General features: G+C 44.0%; 1 protein-coding gene across 1 annotated transcript in view; it reads right to left on the bottom strand.

The window, feature by feature from the left end:
• Positions 1-19,852, bottom strand: part of SLCO4C1 (solute carrier organic anion transporter family member 4C1) — a 31,773-nt gene extending 11,921 nt beyond the window's left edge. The window contains exons 1-7 of the mRNA XM_081930851.1: positions 19,275-19,852; positions 13,965-14,228; positions 6,353-6,550; positions 5,227-5,323; positions 4,616-4,737; positions 2,292-2,401; positions 1,679-1,823 (exon numbers count right to left, since the gene is read on the bottom strand). Of these exons, the coding sequence (XP_081786977.1) occupies positions 1,679-1,823; positions 2,292-2,401; positions 4,616-4,737; positions 5,227-5,323; positions 6,353-6,550; positions 13,965-14,228; positions 19,275-19,512 (1,174 nt within the window). The 5' untranslated portion in view covers positions 19,513-19,852. The remainder of the gene's footprint in view (positions 1-1,678; positions 1,824-2,291; positions 2,402-4,615; positions 4,738-5,226; positions 5,324-6,352; positions 6,551-13,964; positions 14,229-19,274) is intronic.
• Between the last annotated feature and the right edge of the window lie 2,115 nt (positions 19,853-21,967).

Genomic DNA, 21,967 nt, shown 5'->3' with positions numbered 1-21,967 from the left:
CACAGACAGAAGCAAAAGTAGGTTATAATGCTAATCCTACCCCAACATGGCGCACAGATACCAATATCAAGGATGCAGGACTCGTGAAGTGCATCATGTTGAGGCAAGGCTAGGCCCCGTTTCCCTTTCTACCCATGAAAGACCTACATGACTATCACACACAAAAAGGGCTTAAGAATATATTGAATGTTAAATAATATCTAAACAACAGTTAAATCAGTTTACTTATTATTATACTATTTATATCCCACCTTTTCCTTCAAGGAACTCAAGGTAGTGTGCACAATCTTCCCCCTTCCCCATATTGTCACAGGTAGATTCAACTGAGAGGCAGAAGGTCACCAAATGAGTTTCCAAGTTGAGTGGGGATTTGAGCCTGTGTCTCTCTTAGGTTCAGCACTCTAACCACTGCACCACCCTAGCCTGCAACTCCAAAATCCATCTTACCACATGCTTCAAATTGTTTTGATTTTGTACCCATGTGGCTTGCCAGTCAACTTTTGCTGCACATCACAGGGCCAGTGAACCTAACTGCACTGTTATTCATGAATCTAATGCCACACACAAAGAGCCAAAGGTTATATATCGTTGATCTCAACTGCACTTTCTCTTCTGGCAAGCATGCTCTTTCAGTGCCAAACTACATGTTACGCTAAGAAGGCTCCCTTTTTTAAAAACATGCCAACTCAAGCTGTGTCTCCAGTAAAGCCTCTTTATGGTACAGCCTCATCCTAAGAGCCACACAAACATATTCTGGAAATGTCTCCTCACATTTGGGGCACGGGACAGAATTGTGATCACACACATGGAAAGTAGGAAAAAGATGACTTCTTAAAAGTTGCTGCGACTACCAATTTGTTACCACCCTATGGTTCAGAAAAACTTTCCCACACCAGCACAAAAAGATGGTATGCCCCCTTTCCAATTCACTGTTTCTGTGTGGGGAAGCAAATCTGAAGAGGACATTTTTTCCTCAGTTTAGAAATATCTGAAATAACCACCTAGTCAAGACCACTATCTGACATACCCAGGGGTAATGTAGAAGCAATTAAATAAAGATCTAACCAACAGGAGTTTCATACTGCTTAAGAATATAAGAACATTCTTCCCTGATCAGGCCAAAGGCTGCCAAATTCTAGCATCTTGTTTTCCAGGTGGCCATGCCCAGGGGATCCTGTAAGCATTCTTCCCAATAGTGATTCCCAGCAATCAACATTCAGAAATACTGTCTCTGACATAGAGGTATAAACAGTCATTGGGGCTAGTTTGCCTGATTCCTCTCAAAGGGATCAGTGTGCAGGCCAGGAGACATCAGCTCAGTTCCTAGCTAATTCTTACATCCCCCTCCAACATTTCTCCAATGAAAATAGGGACATCCTATGCAGGAAAAGCAGGACCTTTTGGGGTCAAATCAGAAACCGGGATGGCTTCTGTAACTGCAGGACTGTTCCTAGAAAATAGGGACACTTGGAGGGTATGTTCTTAGCCATGCACTAGGAAAACATATTTGCACAGAAATAAGCCTCACAGGGTTCAGTGGACCATATTCCCCAGTAAACCTGTTTAGAACTGCAGACTTTGTATTACTAATCTAGTTTTACTCTGCTCTTGTTATTAAATTCAAGCAGTAAACAGGTTAAGAGCAGATTCTGTAAAATAGATAAGAGAAATACATTACCCCCTAAGGTGGCTGAATAGCTAGATGTATATCCAAACTGGTTTTCTATAAATTTGGGCAAGAAAGTTGCAAAGCCAGTGGCAACACAGGCTTCCATTGAGGCGGCAAATACAAGACACATCAGCACTGGGTTCCTCAGAAGCAACTAGGAAAAAAAGGGGAGGAATTATTTCGTGACTTCTGACATTTTCTTATATTTTTGCAATTAACAAGTTTGATAATGCAAATATTGGAATTGATAGGGATTTTTGTCACAAAACTATTATTAGGAATGGATGGGTAAGTCTAAACAGTGACTGTGCATTGACAAGCAGATTTACTTGTGGGTGTTGCTTTAAAAAAAAAGTATGTGTTGATAAACTGTATTATTCCTAGTTAAAGCATTTGTCCTTTGCTTTGGGGTTATAATTCTGTTTTTTACTTTGTCCCATTTACCAAAAGTTATGAATTAAATAACGTGATCAGGCAGCCAATCATACCTAGCACCCAACCAGAAATGAAACATGACAACAGAGTCATGTTGTCTATGGAAGTGTTATTAGCACTTCAAGCACACAGATAGGCAATGACATGAATCTTAGGAAACTGTTCTAGATTCCTTGCTTATAATTACCCAGAGTGTCAGCAGAAAGTCTCTGAGACTCCTCCCACCATATTCAGACTGAACGTCAGCTCCACCATGATGTGCTTCAGAAATCTTTTCGGCTCGTATTTTGTGCGTACCTGAGGCGGTGGAGGAGAAAGCTCATCAAGCATATAGATAGATAGATGATAGATAGATAGATAGATAGATAGATAGATAGATAGATAGATAGATAGTAACAGAAAGGCATGATTAACAGCTGTACCTGGCACTAGAGAACACAAATCACAAGGAAATAAGCTGCTGTTTTTAATGTTTGACAAATTAACTTCACAAAGCTCCATATCTGGGACCATTTGGAGTCAGCCAATTTGTTTAGATGGGCGCATGTGTGTATGTGATTCCTTTGTGAACTGGAGTCTGTTTCCCTTGTCCCCCACGCTGTTGAACATGTGCTGTTAAGTATAAACAATTACAAGGAGTCCGACACTCTTATCCATCTCTGGTGTGAAAAACTCAGCACATTTAATTTCTTTTTCAACATCTCTAATTGACTCACACAAGCCTTCCATCCTGACAACTGTGGCTGATAGGGATTGGCTTATATGCGGTCTGGTTTGTCTATTTAAAAAGCACAGCCAGGACATTTAAAAGACACCTCTGCTTTTTAAAAGAAGAAAATCTCTTGTGGGCCAAGTCACAGAGGCACCCCCACCCCCACCCCCGCCTGCCAACAGCAAGATAACCTGTGGCAGAACAGGCTCGGGCAGACAACTAATTGGGCTGAAAATGGCCACAACTTTATTGATTACAGGTGTAGGTGGATCATTGGCTCAGGCATTGGCTGTATACCCATTTCAGCCTCCTGCGGGAGGGCTGAAACTGCTGCAGGGTCGTTCCAAGGTTATGGCCTCCCCAAGATGCCAATCTAAGGAGGTGGCTGTCCTAAGGCCACTGCTGGAAGCTCTATGGCCCATCTACCCCAAGCTTGGCTTATGGACAGAGACTTCCACCAAGCCCTTCTACCCTGAATTTGCTCCTGCATCAGAACTGGGTGATGCATCACTTCACCCAAGTTTGAGGATGAGGATTCGACCCATGCTTGAAAAAAGAAAAAAGAAAATCTCTTTATGCGTCAGAGGGAACTTCCCCAGTGGCCTAGCCAGGAAACTGGGTAAAGGATTACAACCTTGGATCAAAATAGGAAAAGCCGGTCCCATGCTGCATTGGGGAACCACCGCCACATTCTGCTAAGAGGGGTCCTGGACTTCTGCCTCAAAGTCTTACCCTGTCAGCACAACTGCAGGGATTCACGAGGGGACTCGGTATTTTGTCTGAGAGACATAAGCTTGTGGCCATTTTCTGAGATAAGTTAGAGTAAGATGACAGTTTTCTGCAAACAAGGTCTTGGGGTCCACCTGGCCAAAATCATTATAGCCCAGGTGTTTGAGAAAAGTTTCTTCCTTTATACCTTTTTACCTGTCTAAAGGTAAAATCTAATCCCTAAAACAGATTCAGTTTTATAGTTCATCTGCACCTGGCCTCCACACCTCCTTAGCCAATGTGCAAGGAAGAGTTATGTTTTTCTCATAATTATGGGTTTTTTAAATTATAAGACATCCAAGTGATTTCTAAATATTGGGCATTCTAGATACCAGTAACTAAAAATGCTAAATTGTGGCCGTTCTTGTTTGTTTTACACACACATACAAATATATGAATGAATCCAAATCCCCAAAGGATGATTAAAGTAGAGCAGTGCAGGTAAACGACATAGAAGTCTCAGATTTATACCTGTCTCTATCAAAAAATGAAAAATGGTGGCTTCATGATTCTGTTAGAATCCCTGCTTTCATATGTGAGTGCGTGTGCATGCTGCTTTCAATACTTCAGTAATATTACTTGTCAGATAAGCCTAGGGGAAAGCAACATAGCATGAGCAAGCACAATGGGACTTCTTTGTCCTCCTCTCCACCTTCAGCCAACAAAGGACTGCCACATCTACTCTGGAGGATAAGGGAATATTCTGGAGCAGATTTGAGGGGGCAAGGCATTGGAAGGCAGAAGGAAAAACCCGTTGCACTAGTGGAATTTGTCATGTGCAAGTGGACAGACATAACTGTGATCTCTCCATTGATTACTACGAGGGCTAAAACAACTAACGCAAATGATTCTCAAGCATCTCACAAAATCTAGGTCACCATAAAACAGGAACACTGAAGCCATGTTTAGGCCAAGGCAGGGTATATATTCCAAGCCCTTTTCATACTAGAACCTTAGAGCTTCCAACTAGATATTCGAGGCCCTAACCACTCAGGATGGCACTTCTCTCCTGCTTCAGAAAATGTATTTACCTGGCAATTGCTTTGGGAAATATGAAAACGGTGCTACCAAAAGGCACGTAGAGAAACTGCATGCAACAAACGCTACCCACCAAGCTCCAACCCAACGTGGATCTTCTGGAGTGATGTCATGTCTAGAAAGATAGTAATTTAGCAAACACAGTTTTAATACAGACATGATTAGCTGAGTCACTTTCCAGTACATTCTGCCAGGCTATTCTGCAAGATAAATTATACACCTCTGGCTTATTCATCACATACTGAGCCCTTTATGATCCAACGCAATAACAATTATATAAACAATGGTACTGCTGCCTTACCAGCTGTGGAAATTACTGTCTTTTATAGTTCTGGTTCACTAACTAAGTTTTATTTTTCTACTTCATTGATCAAAAGCAAATAAACAGTAAGTTAACTAAAGAAAATGCCTCTTAACTCTGTGGTTGTTCTGACATCCTAACGCAAGTTCCCCCAAGCCCAGTTCCACATCCAGTGGGTATATTTTTTATCTGTTTCACATAAGGCTAACATGCAAAGTTTAGTAACATTCTTGTTGTTGGGGGGTAATGGAGTTCTAGGGTAACACTATGGAAGTAAAATGAAAGAAGAAGAAAACTCCTTGCCTTGGGTGACGATTGAAATCAACATAAATGTTAAGCAGCTGTCCTCCTAATACATAACCGATAGCTGGACCCATCAATGACATGGCATAACCAATTCCTGCAGAGTAGAAATATAAGATAATAGTTTGCATTGCAAGGATCCCAAATGCATTTAGCCTAGATTCCAAATGCATTTAGATTCCACAGAAGCCCACTGAAAGCATGCAGAGTAAATATGCAGGAAGCTGGAGCTGATCCCAGGGGCGAACCCCACATATATTCAACTTATTTATTTTTATCCATTATGACATTTACACGCCATCTTTCCTCCAAGGAGCTCAAGGTGGTATACCTGGTTCTCCCTCCTCCCCATTTTATCCTCACAAAAGGGCATCTAAATAATAATAATAATAATAATAATAATAATAATAATAATAATAATAATAATTTTTATTTATACCCCGCCCTCCCCAGCCAAGGCCGGGCTCAGGGGGCTAACAAAAACTTAAAAACAAGATTAAAATACAACATTTAAATATTGAAACATTAAAATATTAAAATGCAGCCTCATCATAGGAGGAGAAAGGAAAAAGGAAAAAGAAAGAGGGGGAGGGAATCAAACTGGCTCCAAGCCAAAGGCCAGGCGGATAAACTCTGTCTTACAGGCCCTGCGGAAAGAAATCAGATCCTGCAGGGCCCTGGTCTCATGAGGCAGACCGTTCCACCAGGCAGGAGCCAGTGTTGAAAAGGCCCTGGCTCTGGTTGAAGCTAATCTAACTTCCTTAGGGCCCAGGACCACTAGGGTGTTGCTATTTATGGACCTTGAGGCTCTCCGTGCGGCATACCGGGAGAGGCGGTCCCATAGGTAAAATGAGCTTCATGGCCAAGTGGGGATTTGAATCCAGGTCCTAGTCCAGCTTTCTAACCACTATGACATTTTGTTTTTTTAGCTTATGTTCAACCTCTTGCAGTTCTGCACACACTGGACTCCCATTGGACTCAGCAGGGCTTACGTCTCTTGTAGGCATGTATACAATTGTAAGTAAACAAACAGAAGGCACAAGAGGTACTATGGACATTCTTCCAAATATGGATGGATAATCAATATAAATGGACATTTCCTGAAATAAATTTCAGCTAAGCTTACCTATGTAGACTGAAGACTTGTGCTTAGGGACACTGTCGTCAATGAAAGCTGTTCCCAGCGTGTAAAGAGGAGTCCCACCTGCTCCCATTATCAGCTGTCCCAGCAGGAAAACGTAAAAGTAGTTGGAGAGTTCAGTCTTTTTTAAGCCAGGCTTGCATGTGGCATTCTTAATTGCAGCCAGGTTTACTGGACAGGTATCTGGAAGTGAAAGTTTATTACATCAGTAAAATTTATTTGCTTTTAGAGGACTTATCATAGTTCTTTGGTTGTCCACGGTACCACTGAGCCCAACAATTGGTGCTCAATGCTGAAGAAATGTCAGGGTGCTGTCAGTGGCTCACGGCTGGTTGCCCAGGAATGTATAAAGACAAGGGAAAGTTTCTTACCATCTTTTTTTATTTCAGTCTTTACAGAGAGAGGCTATAGAACCCAGCCTCTCAGATAACAGCGTTGTCCCAAGTGAATCTCGACACCCCCCCCCCTTCTCTCCCACTTCCTCATTCGTCATTCTCATCGTCTCTTCTATGGGTGCTGCTTCATGCCCTCTGTCTTTGAGCTCTTTGCTCTCCTACTGTTAAGGCTCGCTGGGTTCTGGGAGATAGAGGGTCTGGAATGCTTTCTAATGACAACGTATCAGCTGAGTGTTGTTCCAGCTCTCCCATGATTTACCAGCTTCCCCCCTCATCTGCCTCTGAGCTGCTACCTCCCTCCAACCCCTGTTGTAAATCTATATTGTCTCTTCCTCTTCCCCCTCCCTGGAAGGGTCAGGACAGGGAGCCAGTCTCCACCATTCCTCCTCTGCCCAGCCCCTGAGAAGAAGTAACAAAGCAGCTTTTAAGCTGATGTGGGGAGAAGATGCAGGCTGTTCAGGATAACAACATTCAATGGTTGTTCAAAAAAAATAATCTTGGGTAGCCCATGTGAGGACTACAACTCCCATCAACCCTGATGATGGGCTATGCTGGCTGGGGCTGATGGGAGTTGAAGGCCAGCAACATCTGGAGACCATCGTGTTGGATAGCCCTGGAACAGAGGGTGACACTGGAAGCGAGTGAGAATGAATCACAACAACGAAAAGTTAAATGTTAAAATGAAGCTACCTTCCAACTTCTCTGCTTCGCCCACCTGCAATTTATATAATATCGCCATTAGAGATAATATCACCATTGCAGAGTGGTGGGTAAGGATTACTAAAATAATAATATCTTATGTACTTTGAACACCTTCTCACACACACAAAAGTGCTATACGGATAGATGTTGCTGTTGTTATTATTATATACAATTATATAGTGCATTTTTACCCATCATCATAAATAGCACGACATACATGTATGAAATACCTTTTACAGAGCTGCAAAATATTCACTGTGCATAATGTCAGCACTGCTCCGTGAAGATCACTGACTTTTCTTGTGGGGATATTTTAACTTTGCTCAATTGAAAAAGTACTGTATTGATATAGCTTGGATATTCATACCACATAACCAGTGCAGGTAAGACTACATTTTTATTGACCCAATGTATATGGAGATATGGAAGGCAAGCTTTCAGATGGAACAAAGTTCTTCCTTGGAGAAGGGTCATAGCTCATTGGTAGGACATCTGCTTTGCATGCAGAAAGTCCCAGGTTTCAGTTTTCCTGCTCAGAATCACGGAGAGCCATTGCCAGTCATTGTGGACAATACTGAACTAGCCGGACCAGCACTCTGCATAAGGAAGCTTCCAATGTTCCTAAGTTTTTCTAAGAATTATTATGGGTGCACATTAGTAGCATAGCAAGTGGAATCTGCAACAAAATTTTGCTGTGTATCCTCTTATCTAAAATAGTATTTTTCAGTCCAGCTATTCCCTCTAAGCAGGGCATCCCATTTTGTCATGTCATTCTATGGCTATTGATCTTGCTCAGTTTTTATTGAGCTGCTGCTGTTTTTTTGAGGGAGGGGAACTTATAAAGTTCTTTTTCTCTGCATTCTTTCCGAATCCCTCAAGCCTGCTGCTGCTTCCCTCTTGTTTCATAATGGCCCATTTTGACTACAGTCTTGGTGGTGTTTGCCATTCGCGTTCACTAGCAGAAGGAGGTATAATAATAAATGCCACTAGAGGGAGCTCCCATTTAATAAATCTGAAGTATGATGATCATCTTCTATCAAAACAGTGTTCACCTGAAGAAATGCAGGATTTTTAACAAGAGAGAGGGAGAATACATAATTGCTTTAGACATTTTTTTTTTCAAATGAAGTCACAAACTGCTGGTATCATTCATTATGTTTATTCCAATCCAAATAACTTTATTGTACTAGCCATTGGCCATGACAAATCTGAATCAAAAATAAGTACAAGCAAAAAGGGGTGTTACACCACAAATAATGGTCTCTATTTAGATTTCTGCATCTCCCTTACAGTTCACTGCTATATTGTCCAGGGTCTTTTTTCTGATCTTTTTTGGCCGCCAAGGGAAAAAAGGGGCGATTTTGTGAGTCACTGAAGTGTTTACATTGCTAAGAATGGATGCCTATCATCATAGCAAATAAGAGATAGAAAGAAAGGCCTCATATTTTAAGGGTTCCAGAGTGGAAAGGCGGGGGGACACAGCTCGCATTGTAAATCTAAAGCAGACCAGCCTGTGTCAAAGATGCAAAACAGTATTTCCAATCGTATGCATGTCCCCGCCGCCAAATAACTACGGTAACTAACTAACTAACTACCGTAACTAACTTTTCTGGGAAAGAAACCCACCAAATAAGCCATGTGGAGAAAAGGGTGGGCTGTGTGAACTTGCATTGTTAAAGGTTAAACTATCATTTTTATTTTGAAAAAATCCCAAGTGCCTTATTATGATCAATCAAATTGTCACAGAATAGCGGGCAAACTTTTGAGTTCACCAAAACTCTTCATCAAGATGGATAAGTTAAGCAAAGGGGAGGGAGATGAGAAAAACAAACCTGGTTCAGTACTGAATCCATAATGTCCGCTTTGATTAACAATTCATTTTGTTATACAGCTTTAGAGGGATGCGGCTTTGGCAGTCAAGTTTGTTGATGATACAAAAATAAAATAAAATAGGGTGGCTAAAACCACATGGGGTTGTAAGGAACTCCAAAAGGATCCCTCTAAACTGAATGGGAAGTAAAATGGCAAGCGCAATTCAATGTAAGCAAGAGATGCACACTGGGGTAAAAATAAAATAATAAAAAATCCTAATTTCTCATGTATGTTTATTGGGTCTGAACTGGGAAAAGACCTTGGGGTCACAGCGGACAGCTTGAAGATGTTGACCCAGTGTGCAGCAGCTGTGAAAAGGGTGAATTTCATCCTAAGGATCATGAGGATAAAGATTGAAAATAAAACTGCCAAAATTGTAATGACATAACACAAATCTAGAGTGCAACCACACTTGGAATACTGTGCATAGTTCCAGCCACTGCATCTCAAGAAGTATACGATGGTGCTGAAACAAGGTGCAAGAGAAAGTCCCCTATGAGGAAAGGTTACACTGTTCTTTTGGGGGAGGGGGGTTAGTTTGGAGAAAATCTAAGTGGGAAAATGATGATGCATATGATTTTGCATGGTATGGAGAAAGTGTCAAGCTTTTCTCCATCTCTCATGATACTAGGAGTCACAGCCGTCCAATGAAGTTGGATGCTGAAAGATTCAGAATCTGGACAAAGTTGCCTAGGGGAAGTCCACAAAAGGGTTATGAGCACAACAGCACTCTCCACAAAAGGTAGTGATGGGCACCAACTTGGAAGGCTTTTAAAAAGGAACAGACAAATTCATGGAGGATAAGGCTATCAGTGGCTGCTGACCACAATGGCTGTGGCCTACCTCTGCTGCTAGATATTTAGTTGATAGAGCAGAGTCATCTGCCTCTGAGTGACTGAGAATCCCACCTGTGGCGTTCACTCTTGTGCTCAGGTCCTGCTTGCAGGCTTCTGGTTGGCATCTGCTTGGCCATGATGAGAACAGGGCCATGATGAGAACAGAATGCTGGACGAGATCAGCCTTAGTCCGATCCAGCAGAGCTCTCCTTAGGTCCTTAGTGAGGTTGTCATGAAGAGTGCCTGAACTCTAACCCGGCTCTGCTAACCTCAATTATGTGGCAATTTATCGTCCTAAAAACCTTGCCAATTTGAATGTATAATGGGAGAAGGTGAGTCTGTGTCATCCCATATGAACGAAGATGAAACGTGCTTGACCACTGGGCTAAAAGATGGTGCCTCAAATAGACATATTAATTTGACTCTTCCCCATCTGAAAGTCTAGTAAAGCCCCGTTCTACTGCACTTAATTTGTTTGGGGCGGCAGGTTTTCCTCAGTGACTGAAATGTATGAAACCCTATTGATATCTACCATTCCAACTGCCTAGCACTAGCTAAGGAGCTATAACAAACTTACACTGTGCACACACTACACCTTTAAAGCACATTTGAAGCACATTCTTTCCCTTGAAGAATTGTGGGCACTGTGGTTTGTTAAGGGTTGTTGGGAATTGCAACTCTGCGAGGAGTAAACTGCACTTAGCGTAACTCTTTGAGGGAAAGAGTGTGTTTTGAATATGATTTAAAGGTATGGTGTGTACACAGCCTACAGACCAGAATCTTGACTGCCAGCCATTAGATGTAGTATTTATAATTTCTTTTAGTTCAGTTCAAGTATTTTTCCCCGCACTCTTCAGCCAACGAGCCTCTCAGTGGGGTAACCTGTTCTGAAACTCAACGTGGCCTCCTTCCAAGCAGCCGGTTGACTGCAGAGCTGTGTTTGCAATGCTCTCTGTCAGGCACCTATTCAAAGACGTTGGAGCCTTCCCTACTAGGCAACCTTTCCCAGCACTCATTAACTCCACTTATGATAAAGAGTAATGGGATTATGTTTGCTTCTGCCAGATTCTCACAAAATAAGAAGATTACAGAATTTCACGACAATCCACTTGTAAAAAGAACCAACAAGAAAATAAAGGGGAGATAAAGAGGAGCAGCGGGAAACACCCTTATGGAGACCACTTCTTTCACAAACAATATTTCATTGCAACTGTGGGAGGTTAACTTTCATTTACATCAACAGCTTTGGTTTGCTGGTAGGCAGCCGAAAACGTAATGGTCTCTAAACTGCAATAAGTGAGATGCTTAGATTGAAATGGCCTTTTCCAACCGTTTGGGTTCCCTTTTTTCCCTCTGTTATGGGATAGAGAGGCTCCATAACCTTGGTTAAAATGGTGGTGCTAATACAGTGGTACCTCAGGTTATATACGCTTCAGGTTACATACGCTTCTGGTTACAGACTCCGCTAACCCAGAAATATTACCTCGGGTTAAGAACTTTGCTTCAGGATGAGAACAGAAATCGTGCTCCAGCAGCGTGGTGGCAGCGGGAGGCCCCATTAGCTAAAGTGGTGCTTCAGGTTAAGAACAGTTTCAGGTTAAGAACGGACCTCCGGAACGAATTAAGTACTTAACCCGAGGTGCCAGTGTAATACAATGCAATAGTATAATTATGCCATTTATATGTTATAACACTGGGGGCATCTTAAAACATAACATTAAGAATTAACTGAGACACCTTTTGTGTCAGGGCTAGCCCAGGATGCTTTGCCGCCTTAGGCAAAATTGAGAATGCTGCCGCACGCATTCACACCACCTGAGGTGGCCTGGCGAGTAAAAGGAGGTGGGTGGCAGTGGTGGCATTCGGGTGGGTGGGTGGGCAGAGAGCAAGTGGATCCACCACCAGTGGATGGATCTGCCACTTGAGGCAACGGGTGGGCCATCCCTGCTTTGTGTTGTCTTCTGCTCTTCATGTAGAAACTCACTACAAGTCAGCTAATGGCAGAATACCATTTCTATTTTTGATGAGGCTTGGAAGCCCTCACAGACTAGGTATTTAACTTCTTCACCCAGGCATTACCTCTCTGAGCTGGTCTTCTGGGTCATAGCTGTTTCTCTTAAAGGTTAAAAAGGAAAGAAAAGTGCTCTCTTAAAGGACCACCATGCTAGATATTTAGGTGGCAATGCATACATTACATACACCCTGAAGAATCAGAAATACATAAAAGGTTATCAAAATTCTAATTAAAAAAATAATTCAGCAAGTTCAAACATTGCAGGCAACACACTTAAAAAACAAATCTGGACCCATTTCTGGCATTTTTCCCTTCCAGCAGCTCTCCCTAGGCTGGGCTGCAAACTGCTTTTAGTTTTAAAAGTGGGTTTGATGAAAGGAATTACAAAAGCCAACAGGCCATAGAGAGAGAGAGAGAGAAATTTAAGAGAAACAAGAAAAAGAAGGGAGAAAGCCACTAAGACAAAACCAGGCAGGTAGACAATTCAAGGGAACTCTAAGTAATAGGAGCAGATAGAGTTCACTGGAGTTAGACAAAGGTGCGCATTCAGTCTCTCAGGCCTGTCTCTGGTTACAAAGTCCTGGGATGCAGACTCCCTGCCAGGAGAGCCTGTGGTTAATAAATACTGCTGTGTGACAGCAGGAAACAGTGGAGTGGGTGTCATGTGTGCTCTCAACCCTGCTGTCATGCCCTCACCACCCCCACCGCGTGCCAAATTATAATCTGTTTACTTCATCATGAATAACTCAGAGTAGAAAGCAGTCCAAATCTCCAGACCTCACCCCTACCTTTGCATAGCCCCACCCTAGGTTCACATTATTGATTATGGTAGTGCCATGCTATTTATTTATGTATCAATCTATTCAAATACTGCTATATCCTAAAAACAACAACAACAACGCAGTTCTTGACTATGATACTGATCTAAATTGCCTGCATAAAGCTAGGCAGCATAGAAAAATTATCAGCAGGCATTTAAAGGTTGAAACAGAAGGCACCTGCTGAATCTCTACTGACAGAGCATTCAATTGGTCTTATTTTATGAGCATGGTGGAATCCATCTATTGGCTTTTACATAAAGGTAAATTGCACACTAAGCAAAACAAGAAAACCCCATAGATAAATGTTGTCAATCTCAGGTATAATAAGGAGGAGGGGGGAAACCGTTCGAAAACCGAGGGACAGCTTCTGAAAATTGTTTGAAAACTGGAACACTCACTTCCGAGTTTCGATCATTCAGGAGCCGATTTATTCGCAAGCCAATGCTTTTGAGATCCAAGGTATGTCTATATACAAAATGTATAAATTCAACTTGTGTTTAGATCAGGAGTAGGCAACCTAAGGCCCGTGGGCTAGATGCGGCCCAATCACCTTCTCAATCTGGCCAGCGGATGGTCCAGGAATCAGCGTGTTTTTACATGAGTAGAATGTGTCCTTTTGTTTAAAATGCATCTCTGGGTTATTTGTGGGGCCTGCGTAGAATGTGTGCTTTTATTTAAAATGCATCTCTGAGTTATTTGTGGGGCATAGGAATTCGTTCATTCCCCCCCCCCCGGAAAAAAAATAGTCTGGCCCCACCACATGGTCTGAGGGACGGTGGACCGGCCCACAGCTGGAAAAGGTTGCTGACCCCTGGTTTAGATGATAGATGACATAGACATAGACATACACACACAAACACAAACACACACACACACACACACACACACACACTGTATATCCAGTAACCATAACTTCAAAATGACAATAAAAGAAACATTTAAAGCATAAGAACTTACCTTCTGCTTTATCCCCGAATATATATGGTCCGGCAGTAAAATGTGGCAAGCAAAAAACAAGTGCTCCTAGTGCTATCAAGAAAGATGCAAAGGCCAGCCATCTTGGTTTGTGCCCTCTTTCTCCGTAGAAGGATATAAAAAGGCAAAGCAAACAGAAGGAAATGTCATAGCCGGAGGAGATTATACCAGTGAGGGAGCTGTTCAAATCATAACGCTTCTCAATGGTGGAAATGCTGACGTTTACCAGTCCGTTTACCACAATGCCTAAAAGAAAAGAGAAATAAAATCAGATAATTGAAGGATACATCGATATTTTTTTTTTTTAATGATAGCACCTTTCTACATGGGCTCCCTTGTCTTGCAAGACAGACAGATGCCAACAACAACAACAACAACATGGGCTGTGTAACGTTCTGCTCTTTATACATCAGTATTGTTCCCCCAAAGTATTTTATTATTGTGAAATTGGTACAATGATTTGAGCCAAAATATACACAGTGAAGTAGTGGGAGCTGGGGTATGCATGTTTGTTTTTTATCGATTCACCATTTCAGACACTGCTTAGAAATGCAAATGATTAAGCAGTATATAAATGCCAGGGGGGGAATCAAGAGAAATTGTTTTTGTTAAGTACTGCTATTCATTACAATAGGGCACATTCACCCATATTAGTTGCCACCAATGCATTTTCGAAGCGGCACATGCCGGTACCACCACCTCTTCCCTCCTCTGCGCTACACCTTTGCCTATCGCCGCTGCTGCTGGTCCCTGCAGACAGTTATTCAGCCCAATGGTCTGAGTCAATTTCCTATGAAAGCTGCCTACTGTCAATTTTGCCATTTGCTGTGGTTGTCCTGTCACTTTAAGAGTTGCGTACACGCCATATACTTAAAGCACATCACAAACACACACCAAGAAAACAATATTGGGAGCTGTGATTTCTTAAAGAGTCCTGGGACCTATAGCTCTGTGACGGGTAAACTATAGCTCCCGAGATTCTTTAATATTTAAATGTATGGTATGTACACAGAGCTGTCTTCAAAAACGCTGCTCTGAACTGTCCAACACCTTGGTGGATTAAAAGGAAGTTTAGACTATGACTTCAAAGCTTGCAAGCAAGAATTCTCAAATTGCATTATTCATTTGTTAAACAAATTACTTGTGCAATTAGCTCTTCATGGGCAACTATTCTATTATTTTGTATAATCAGGGTTCCCACTAAAGAATAATTAATAATCTTAAAAATTAGCAAGTTTTATTCCCTCCAAAGCCCCATAAGACCAACTTGCTTTCATGCCATCTGTTCTGGAATGCAGTACAGTGGTACCTCGGGATACAAACGCTTCGGGTTACAAACTCCGCTAACCCGGAAGTAGTTGCGAACTTTGCCCCAGGATGAGAACAGAAATCGCGTGCCAGCAGCATGGCAGCAGCAGGAGGGCCCATTAGTGAAAGAGCACCTCATGTTAAGAATGGTTTCGGGTTAAGAACGGACCTTGGGAACGAATTAAGTTTGTAACCCGAGGTACCATTGTACTGCAATGTCAGTCCAATAACATGGAAGTTTTCTCAAAAGTCCAATTGAGCTCCTAATTAATTATATTACTTTTAAATGATTTTTTAAGATATATGAATATAACCATCTAACTTTGAGCCCAAAAGATCCCAAAGACTGGTCTGTAATACAACTCAGTTAAGCAGCTCTAGTATTGCAGCTTTTCAGGTCAGACTCATTCTGGTCATGCAGCTGCCCAGTTCTAAATTGTCTCTTTTGAAGTTACAGATGTAGAATTGTAAATGAATTGCAATCTCCAAAAACTGCTTAGGCCAATAGGCAGAACTTGTTTTTCAGGCCCTCTGCCCACTGATGTGACACATCATGCCTTGTAGAAAGTCTTTGGCTATGTATGATTCCTGAAGGAACAAAAATGTGCCTATGTGTTGTTCACTTTCGTAACATTTAATTTAATGTGTGGGACAAAGCTCATCCACACCCACAACCAAGAGAGGCAAGACTTGGGTTCAGCGCCCTTAAAAGCAGGAAAGAAGGTGGGAGCGACAGGGTTAAGAAACGAACCCATCCCTCAGCACAACCTCAGCTCAATATGAGAGGAGGATGGGAGACTCCAATTCGCTTCTACTTCAAGTAACACAAGGTCCCATCATCTCTGGTGTGGGTGACACTTCCTTATGGCTCCATCCCACACTGTTTCTGCCATGTCTTGCATATAGGAAATGTGTGTAACAGACTGATGGAAGGAACTTTATCTTCAATCAATCCACCTCATGTCATTTTCTGCATACATATGTTACCAGAGCAATATGGGACTGAGCCATAAGGAAGTGTAACAAAGCTGCCATTGTAACGTAAGAACTGTCCTTGTGAAATTTGATCTCTTAGCAAGAGACAAGTCAGTTGCTGGTGTATACTCAATATCGCATTACTACCACCTTGGAACACTAATAAAAATGGCCAGTCATATCTGTAAACATAGTGAGGATTCAAATCCAAAGTTGTGGCTATAAAACTGGGGAGGTGGTTCTGCTGAACCCAATAGCTTTGAGTGTCCCTGAGCTCAGAGAGTCAACCGTAATCCTGCACCTTGAACCATTGTTTTCACCAGGTCATTCCAGGACTTGGCAGGGGAAAGTTGTGCCTGCGAAAAGTACCTTCATCTCCACAACTATGAAAGGACACCAGAGCACTTCCTGAACTGCTAGCCAAATTAACACATAGCACAGGAGGGTGGTAACAGGCTGGCACCATCAGCAGGGTTGGCATGGGCCTCGGGAAGACATGGTGGCACCAACACCTGAGTGACTCCTGCTGCTTCTGGAAGAATCTCCCTCCAGTGGGTGTATGGGTGATGCCAGAAGGGGGGACAGCGGACAAGCAGCTCACCCCCACACTTGCCCTCCCATTGCTGGACCTCCGTTAGAATATACTGTTGTTTTACTTTATGTTAACTTCTGAGACACAACTTGCCCACCTAGAAATATGCTTTTCCATTTCTGTCCCCCCTTCCCCCCCCCAAAAAAAATATATTTCTTGGTGCCACGATTGAGTGTGTGGGTTGCATCTTCCACTGTGTTGTGTTTGTGTCTTTGCCCCAAGGTGGGAGCTGCCTTGTTTTTTCTCCTTCACACTTAAACGAGGCAAGCGAGTGGAAGTTGAAAGGATTGGCCCTCTGCCAAGCCTCCCACAGGGTGTCAGTAAAGGATTAAGAGATAGTTGGTTCTCTGGTGGGTAGGGAAGTAGGTGGTGGTGGTGGTAAGGAGAAGTTATGGCCTTCTCACGAAGAGCTTTGTCCTACAGATTTCTAGTATATTTCATATAAAGAGGTATATTCTCAAATAAAGGCCTCCCCCCCCCCCATTTTGTTGGTTTTAAATAGGACTGCAGCCTCATTTTATTTTACAGATCACAGATGTTATAACCTGGATGGATTGCTGGTTAGAGTGTTGAACCAGGACCTGGGAGACCCAGGTTCATATCCCCACTTAGCCATTAACCGAACGGGGTAATTTTTCGCCAGTCATGATCTCTCGGCGTAAACTACCTTGCAGGGGTTCTGTGAGGACAAATGGTGAGGGGAGAGAACGATGTACAGTGCCATGAGTTCATTGGAGGAAAGGTGGGACAGAAATGAAAGAAATACATAAAGATAATGCACACGTTGTCCATCCATACATTTCACACAGTCATAGAATTGTAGAGTTTGGAAGGGACTCTGAGGTTCATCAAGTCCAACCCTCTGCAATGCAGGAATATATAGCCATCCCATTTTCAGCACCTTGCTCTAACCAACCGAGCTATCCAGGATGAGGGTAACAGAGAGCTCCACCACTGGGGGGGTGAGCAAGCAGAGACCACAGCCACAAGGAGCAGTTGCAGCCACCCCTCACCTGCCCCCTTCCTCTGAATAGCATGGCAGAGAGCATGTGGCTGAGTTTGCTCACTCACATTGCTGCTGCAGCAGGGACAAATTGGAGCCAACTTAGCTTAGTGGGAGAAGACAAAAGATCCCAGTTTCAATCTCCACATATGGAAAGAAAGAACTCACTCTGAAACGTTAGTTAGTGTAGGCTGGGGCTGGGGGCTAACCCACTGCCCACCAGATATGGTTGGACCACACCTCTCATCATCCCTAGCAAAAGCCAGTGTGGAGTATTGGTTAGAGTGTCAGACCACAGGCTGCGAGATGAAATCTTCACTCAGCCACATACCTCACTTGAGCCGCTCGCTGCCTCTCCGCCTAACCTACCCCACAGTGCTGTTTTGCTGATTAAATGAGATGGGAGGGAGAACCCCGTTTGCCACCTCTGGCTCCTTGCAGAAAAAAAGGTAAGGTATAAATGCAATGAAATAAATGAAAATAATAAAATAAATAGTCTGTGATGTCAGGGTTGGTAGGAGCTGAGAATCCAGCAACATCTGGGTTGTTCAGTTGATTAGAGTGTGGTGGCAATAAAGCCAAAGTTGAAGGTTCAGTTCCAATGTGGGACAGCTGCATATTCCTGCATTGAAGAGGTTGGGGTTAGATGATCCTCAGCGTCTCTTCCAACTCTACAAATCTAGGTTGGCCACTCCTGGTGTAGGTCACACTAAGTCTGCTAGAAGGACCAGTGGCCGGATTCAGCTTCTGGTGCCCCAAAACCCTGAACCAGTGATGTGCATATAATTATAGAATGATCGAGTTGGAAGGGACCCCAAAAGTCATCTAGTGAATTTTAGTCCAATCACGTGCATTGCCAAAATCTTGCCCACAGTGAAATACGAGAGATCCCTTCAATGAACAACCTTGAAGGACACCCGTGATTTGGGGGCAGGGGTGCCAACTTAAATATGGAGGGCAGGTAAACCCCACCCCACATCAGAGATCACAAGACATGGTGCACACATACCATTTGAATGGCAATGCCCATCAATAAATATTCGAGGGGTTTGGGTCCCCCAAGGAGTTGGCTCCTACGTTTGGGGAGGTGGCCAGGGTGCAGGTGGAAGAGGAACATAGTTTCATCAAACCATCGAATTGTACAGTTGGAAGAGACCATGGGGCTCGAACCCTGAGATATAGAGTTTCATTCACTACCAGCTGAGCTATCCCAGGCGTTTGATCTGAATCCTCTCCCCCCCACTAACCCTCTACTTGCACTTTTTTTCCCTTCTGCCTTCCTCCACACCACCGCAACCCATGCGCAACAAGGGCGCACTTGACCACGCACGCCTTGGAAGCCTTGCGGGGGGAAATCTCCGTCTCCTGAGAGTGGGGGGGGAGAGAAAACCCCTCTGCCTTCTTTTCTCCTCACCTTGGAAGATGGAGAGGAGACTGTAGAAGAGCAAGTAGCCCTTGGGGTTGTTGCAGACCTGCAGCGCGGCGGGCGCGAACCTGCCGATGCCGCAGAGGTGCTCGTCCGGGTCCAAACTGCAGGACGCGCCCAACGCCGGATGGCCGAGGCGGCCTGGGGAGAGCGCCGCCCGCTTGTGCTCGGCGCCCTCCGGGCTGGAAGGCTCGAAAGCCGGGTTGTCCACGCCATCTTCGTTCATGGCGCGCAGCCCAGCAAGGACCTGAAGCACCTGCCAGCGACTTCCCCACCCACCACCGTCTCCGGAGACTCGAGGCCGCCGGGTCCCAGCAGCAGCAGCAGCAGCCTCGGCGGCTCCAAGATCAGAGCGCGCGCGGAGAGAAATGGAAAGGGAACAGCAGGCGGTGTGGCAAGGAGACCGTCCCGGTTTAAGGAACCGGGAGGAGCTGCAGAAACCCGAGGATGAAACTCCCCGGGAGGTGGGGACCTCTTGGGGAGAGATGGCGAGCGAGCGTGGCTCTGCTGGAATGACCAGTTTTGTGTGTGCGCGCGTTTCCCCCGCTCACATGGCCAAGGCGACGGTTGTCCTCGTTCGGCTCACCTACGCGTGAGGAAAAGGCGCGCAGGGCGCAGCCTGAGGGGCAAAAGGCCACAAATCAGAACAACAACAGAACCACTTTCTTCCTGATGGACATCCCTCTCTCTCTCTCTTTCTCTTTCTCTCTCACACACTGCTTTCCAATAGTTTCAGATTCTTCAAGGAATAAAAGAAATAAAGAACAGGGAACCTGTAGGTGTCACCAACGTCCACGCTAAATGTTGCATCTCCTAAGGTGTTTTTTTGTTTAGAACTGCCACTCAGCTCCCCAGATTTCTTTCCTCATGAAACTCACAGCCCTTGCCATGTTGCCACATCCCTAAGCAGGTGAAGCGCATGTGAAAATGTTGCAAACGGGTATGCGAGTATAGGCATGCCTAAGAAATATTTATTTAGCGTCTATGGAATCAATGGGCCAGGGGAAAACGTAATCCAGCTTTTTAAATGAATAAATAAAGCTGCCACAAATGGCAAGCAGAATGGGTTAAAAAAAAGAAGAAATTAACTATTGCAGGAGGAGGAGCCCTTCTGGAATGTTGCAGGCAGCCTGCTTGGTGACAGTTAAGAGTGGCAGTTGGTCAGGGACGCCATGGCAACCAGGCCGATTTGGACCAGGAGTGAGGCTGAGGGCACATTTGATGCTTGAAACACAGTGAGGTTGTTTCCCTGCCCCTGCTGGTTTCAAGTCACTTTCTTACCATGTTCAACACACCAGAGAGACGGAGGGGATGTCTTCACCTGGTTGCCCAATACTTGATTTGTTTCCTCTTGCCATTTGCGCACATGTTGTCATCTGCGCATGCGCGACAGCTGCCTGAAATGTACGCACCTCGGCTCAACAGCTTCTTTGAGGGAAAGTACCTGAGTATTTCTCAAGAAGCCACAGGCTATAGATGGATTGTGGCTAACGCCATGTGCATACAGCTGCAGACGCCAGCGGTGGGAGCACAATGGAGCCAGAGTAAACAGTAATGTGCACACAGCCCAAGGCATGACATATGGAGAAGCTTTGGCGCTCAGGTGTTGCTGAACTGCAAGTGCCATCATCTCCTGGCATTGGCCATGTTTGCTAGCGCTGATAGGAGCTGTAGTTCAGAAATATCTGGAGGGTCAGAGTTTCTCGACTAATGCAATCCACATTCCTTCTGAATATGACCATGAGATATCAATGCTATATCACCTCTAACCTTTGGGAAGAAAGGGAGTCCAGGTTTACAATATGGCTACTTCCACTGATTTCATGTGGAATTTCTGACAGAAGCAAGGAATACTGGAGCTTGCTATGCTTTAATAAATGTATGTGTTTCTCTCCCCCCCCCCCCTTGTTATCAGATGTGTTGGATATCCACTTTGGTCTAAGTGTTGACAAGACTCAATTTTTAAACAAATTGTATCTGATCCTTCAAGTTACTAGCTCAGCTCAGCTCAGTTACTAGCATGAGACAGTGGCGTAGCGTGGGTTGTCAGCACCCGGGGCAAGGCAAGTAATTTGCACCCCCTAACCCGTGGATTTGCGCCCCCTAACCCGTGGATTTGCGCCCCCTAACCCTAACCCCCAGATGTTGCGCCCGCTGCGGCCGGCCCCCCCTGCACCCCCCACGCTACGCCACTGGCATGAGACTTAATCTCAGGTGGGTTCGAGCCCCGCTTTGAGCAAAAGACTCCTCCATTTGCAGGGGGTTGGACTTGATTACCCTCTTGGTCCCTTCCAACTCTATAATTCTATATTTCTAAACATGGAAAATAGGCATAATTTGCTTGTATCACTCGTAGATGCTAGCAAAGTCTCTTGTGAGGGCTTTTTTCCTGTGGATTTTTCTTTTCTGTCTTTTGCTGTTGGTTGTTGACTTTAAATATTATATACGCATTGTATTTTTAATGGTGTTGTGCTTGTAAGCCTCCCAGGGGATAATTGTTGATTGGCAGCTGTTAATTTGTGGCCTGCTGTGACCCTTCTTCGGTTGCTTGTTAAACTGGAAAATTAAGTCCCCCGCTTAGAAATGACAGACAGGTATGATCACGGTTAATGTTTAGCTTCCTATTGTTAGATCAGGAAGGGACAAGCTCTTCAGATAGGTTATCACCTCTCAACCCAGTT

The sequence above is a fragment of the Podarcis melisellensis genome (assembly GCF_964234715.1).
Source record: "Podarcis melisellensis genome assembly, chromosome: 11".
Lineage (NCBI taxonomy): Eukaryota > Metazoa > Chordata > Lepidosauria > Squamata > Lacertidae > Podarcis > Podarcis melisellensis.
This window is presented reverse-complemented; position numbering and strand designations above follow the sequence as displayed.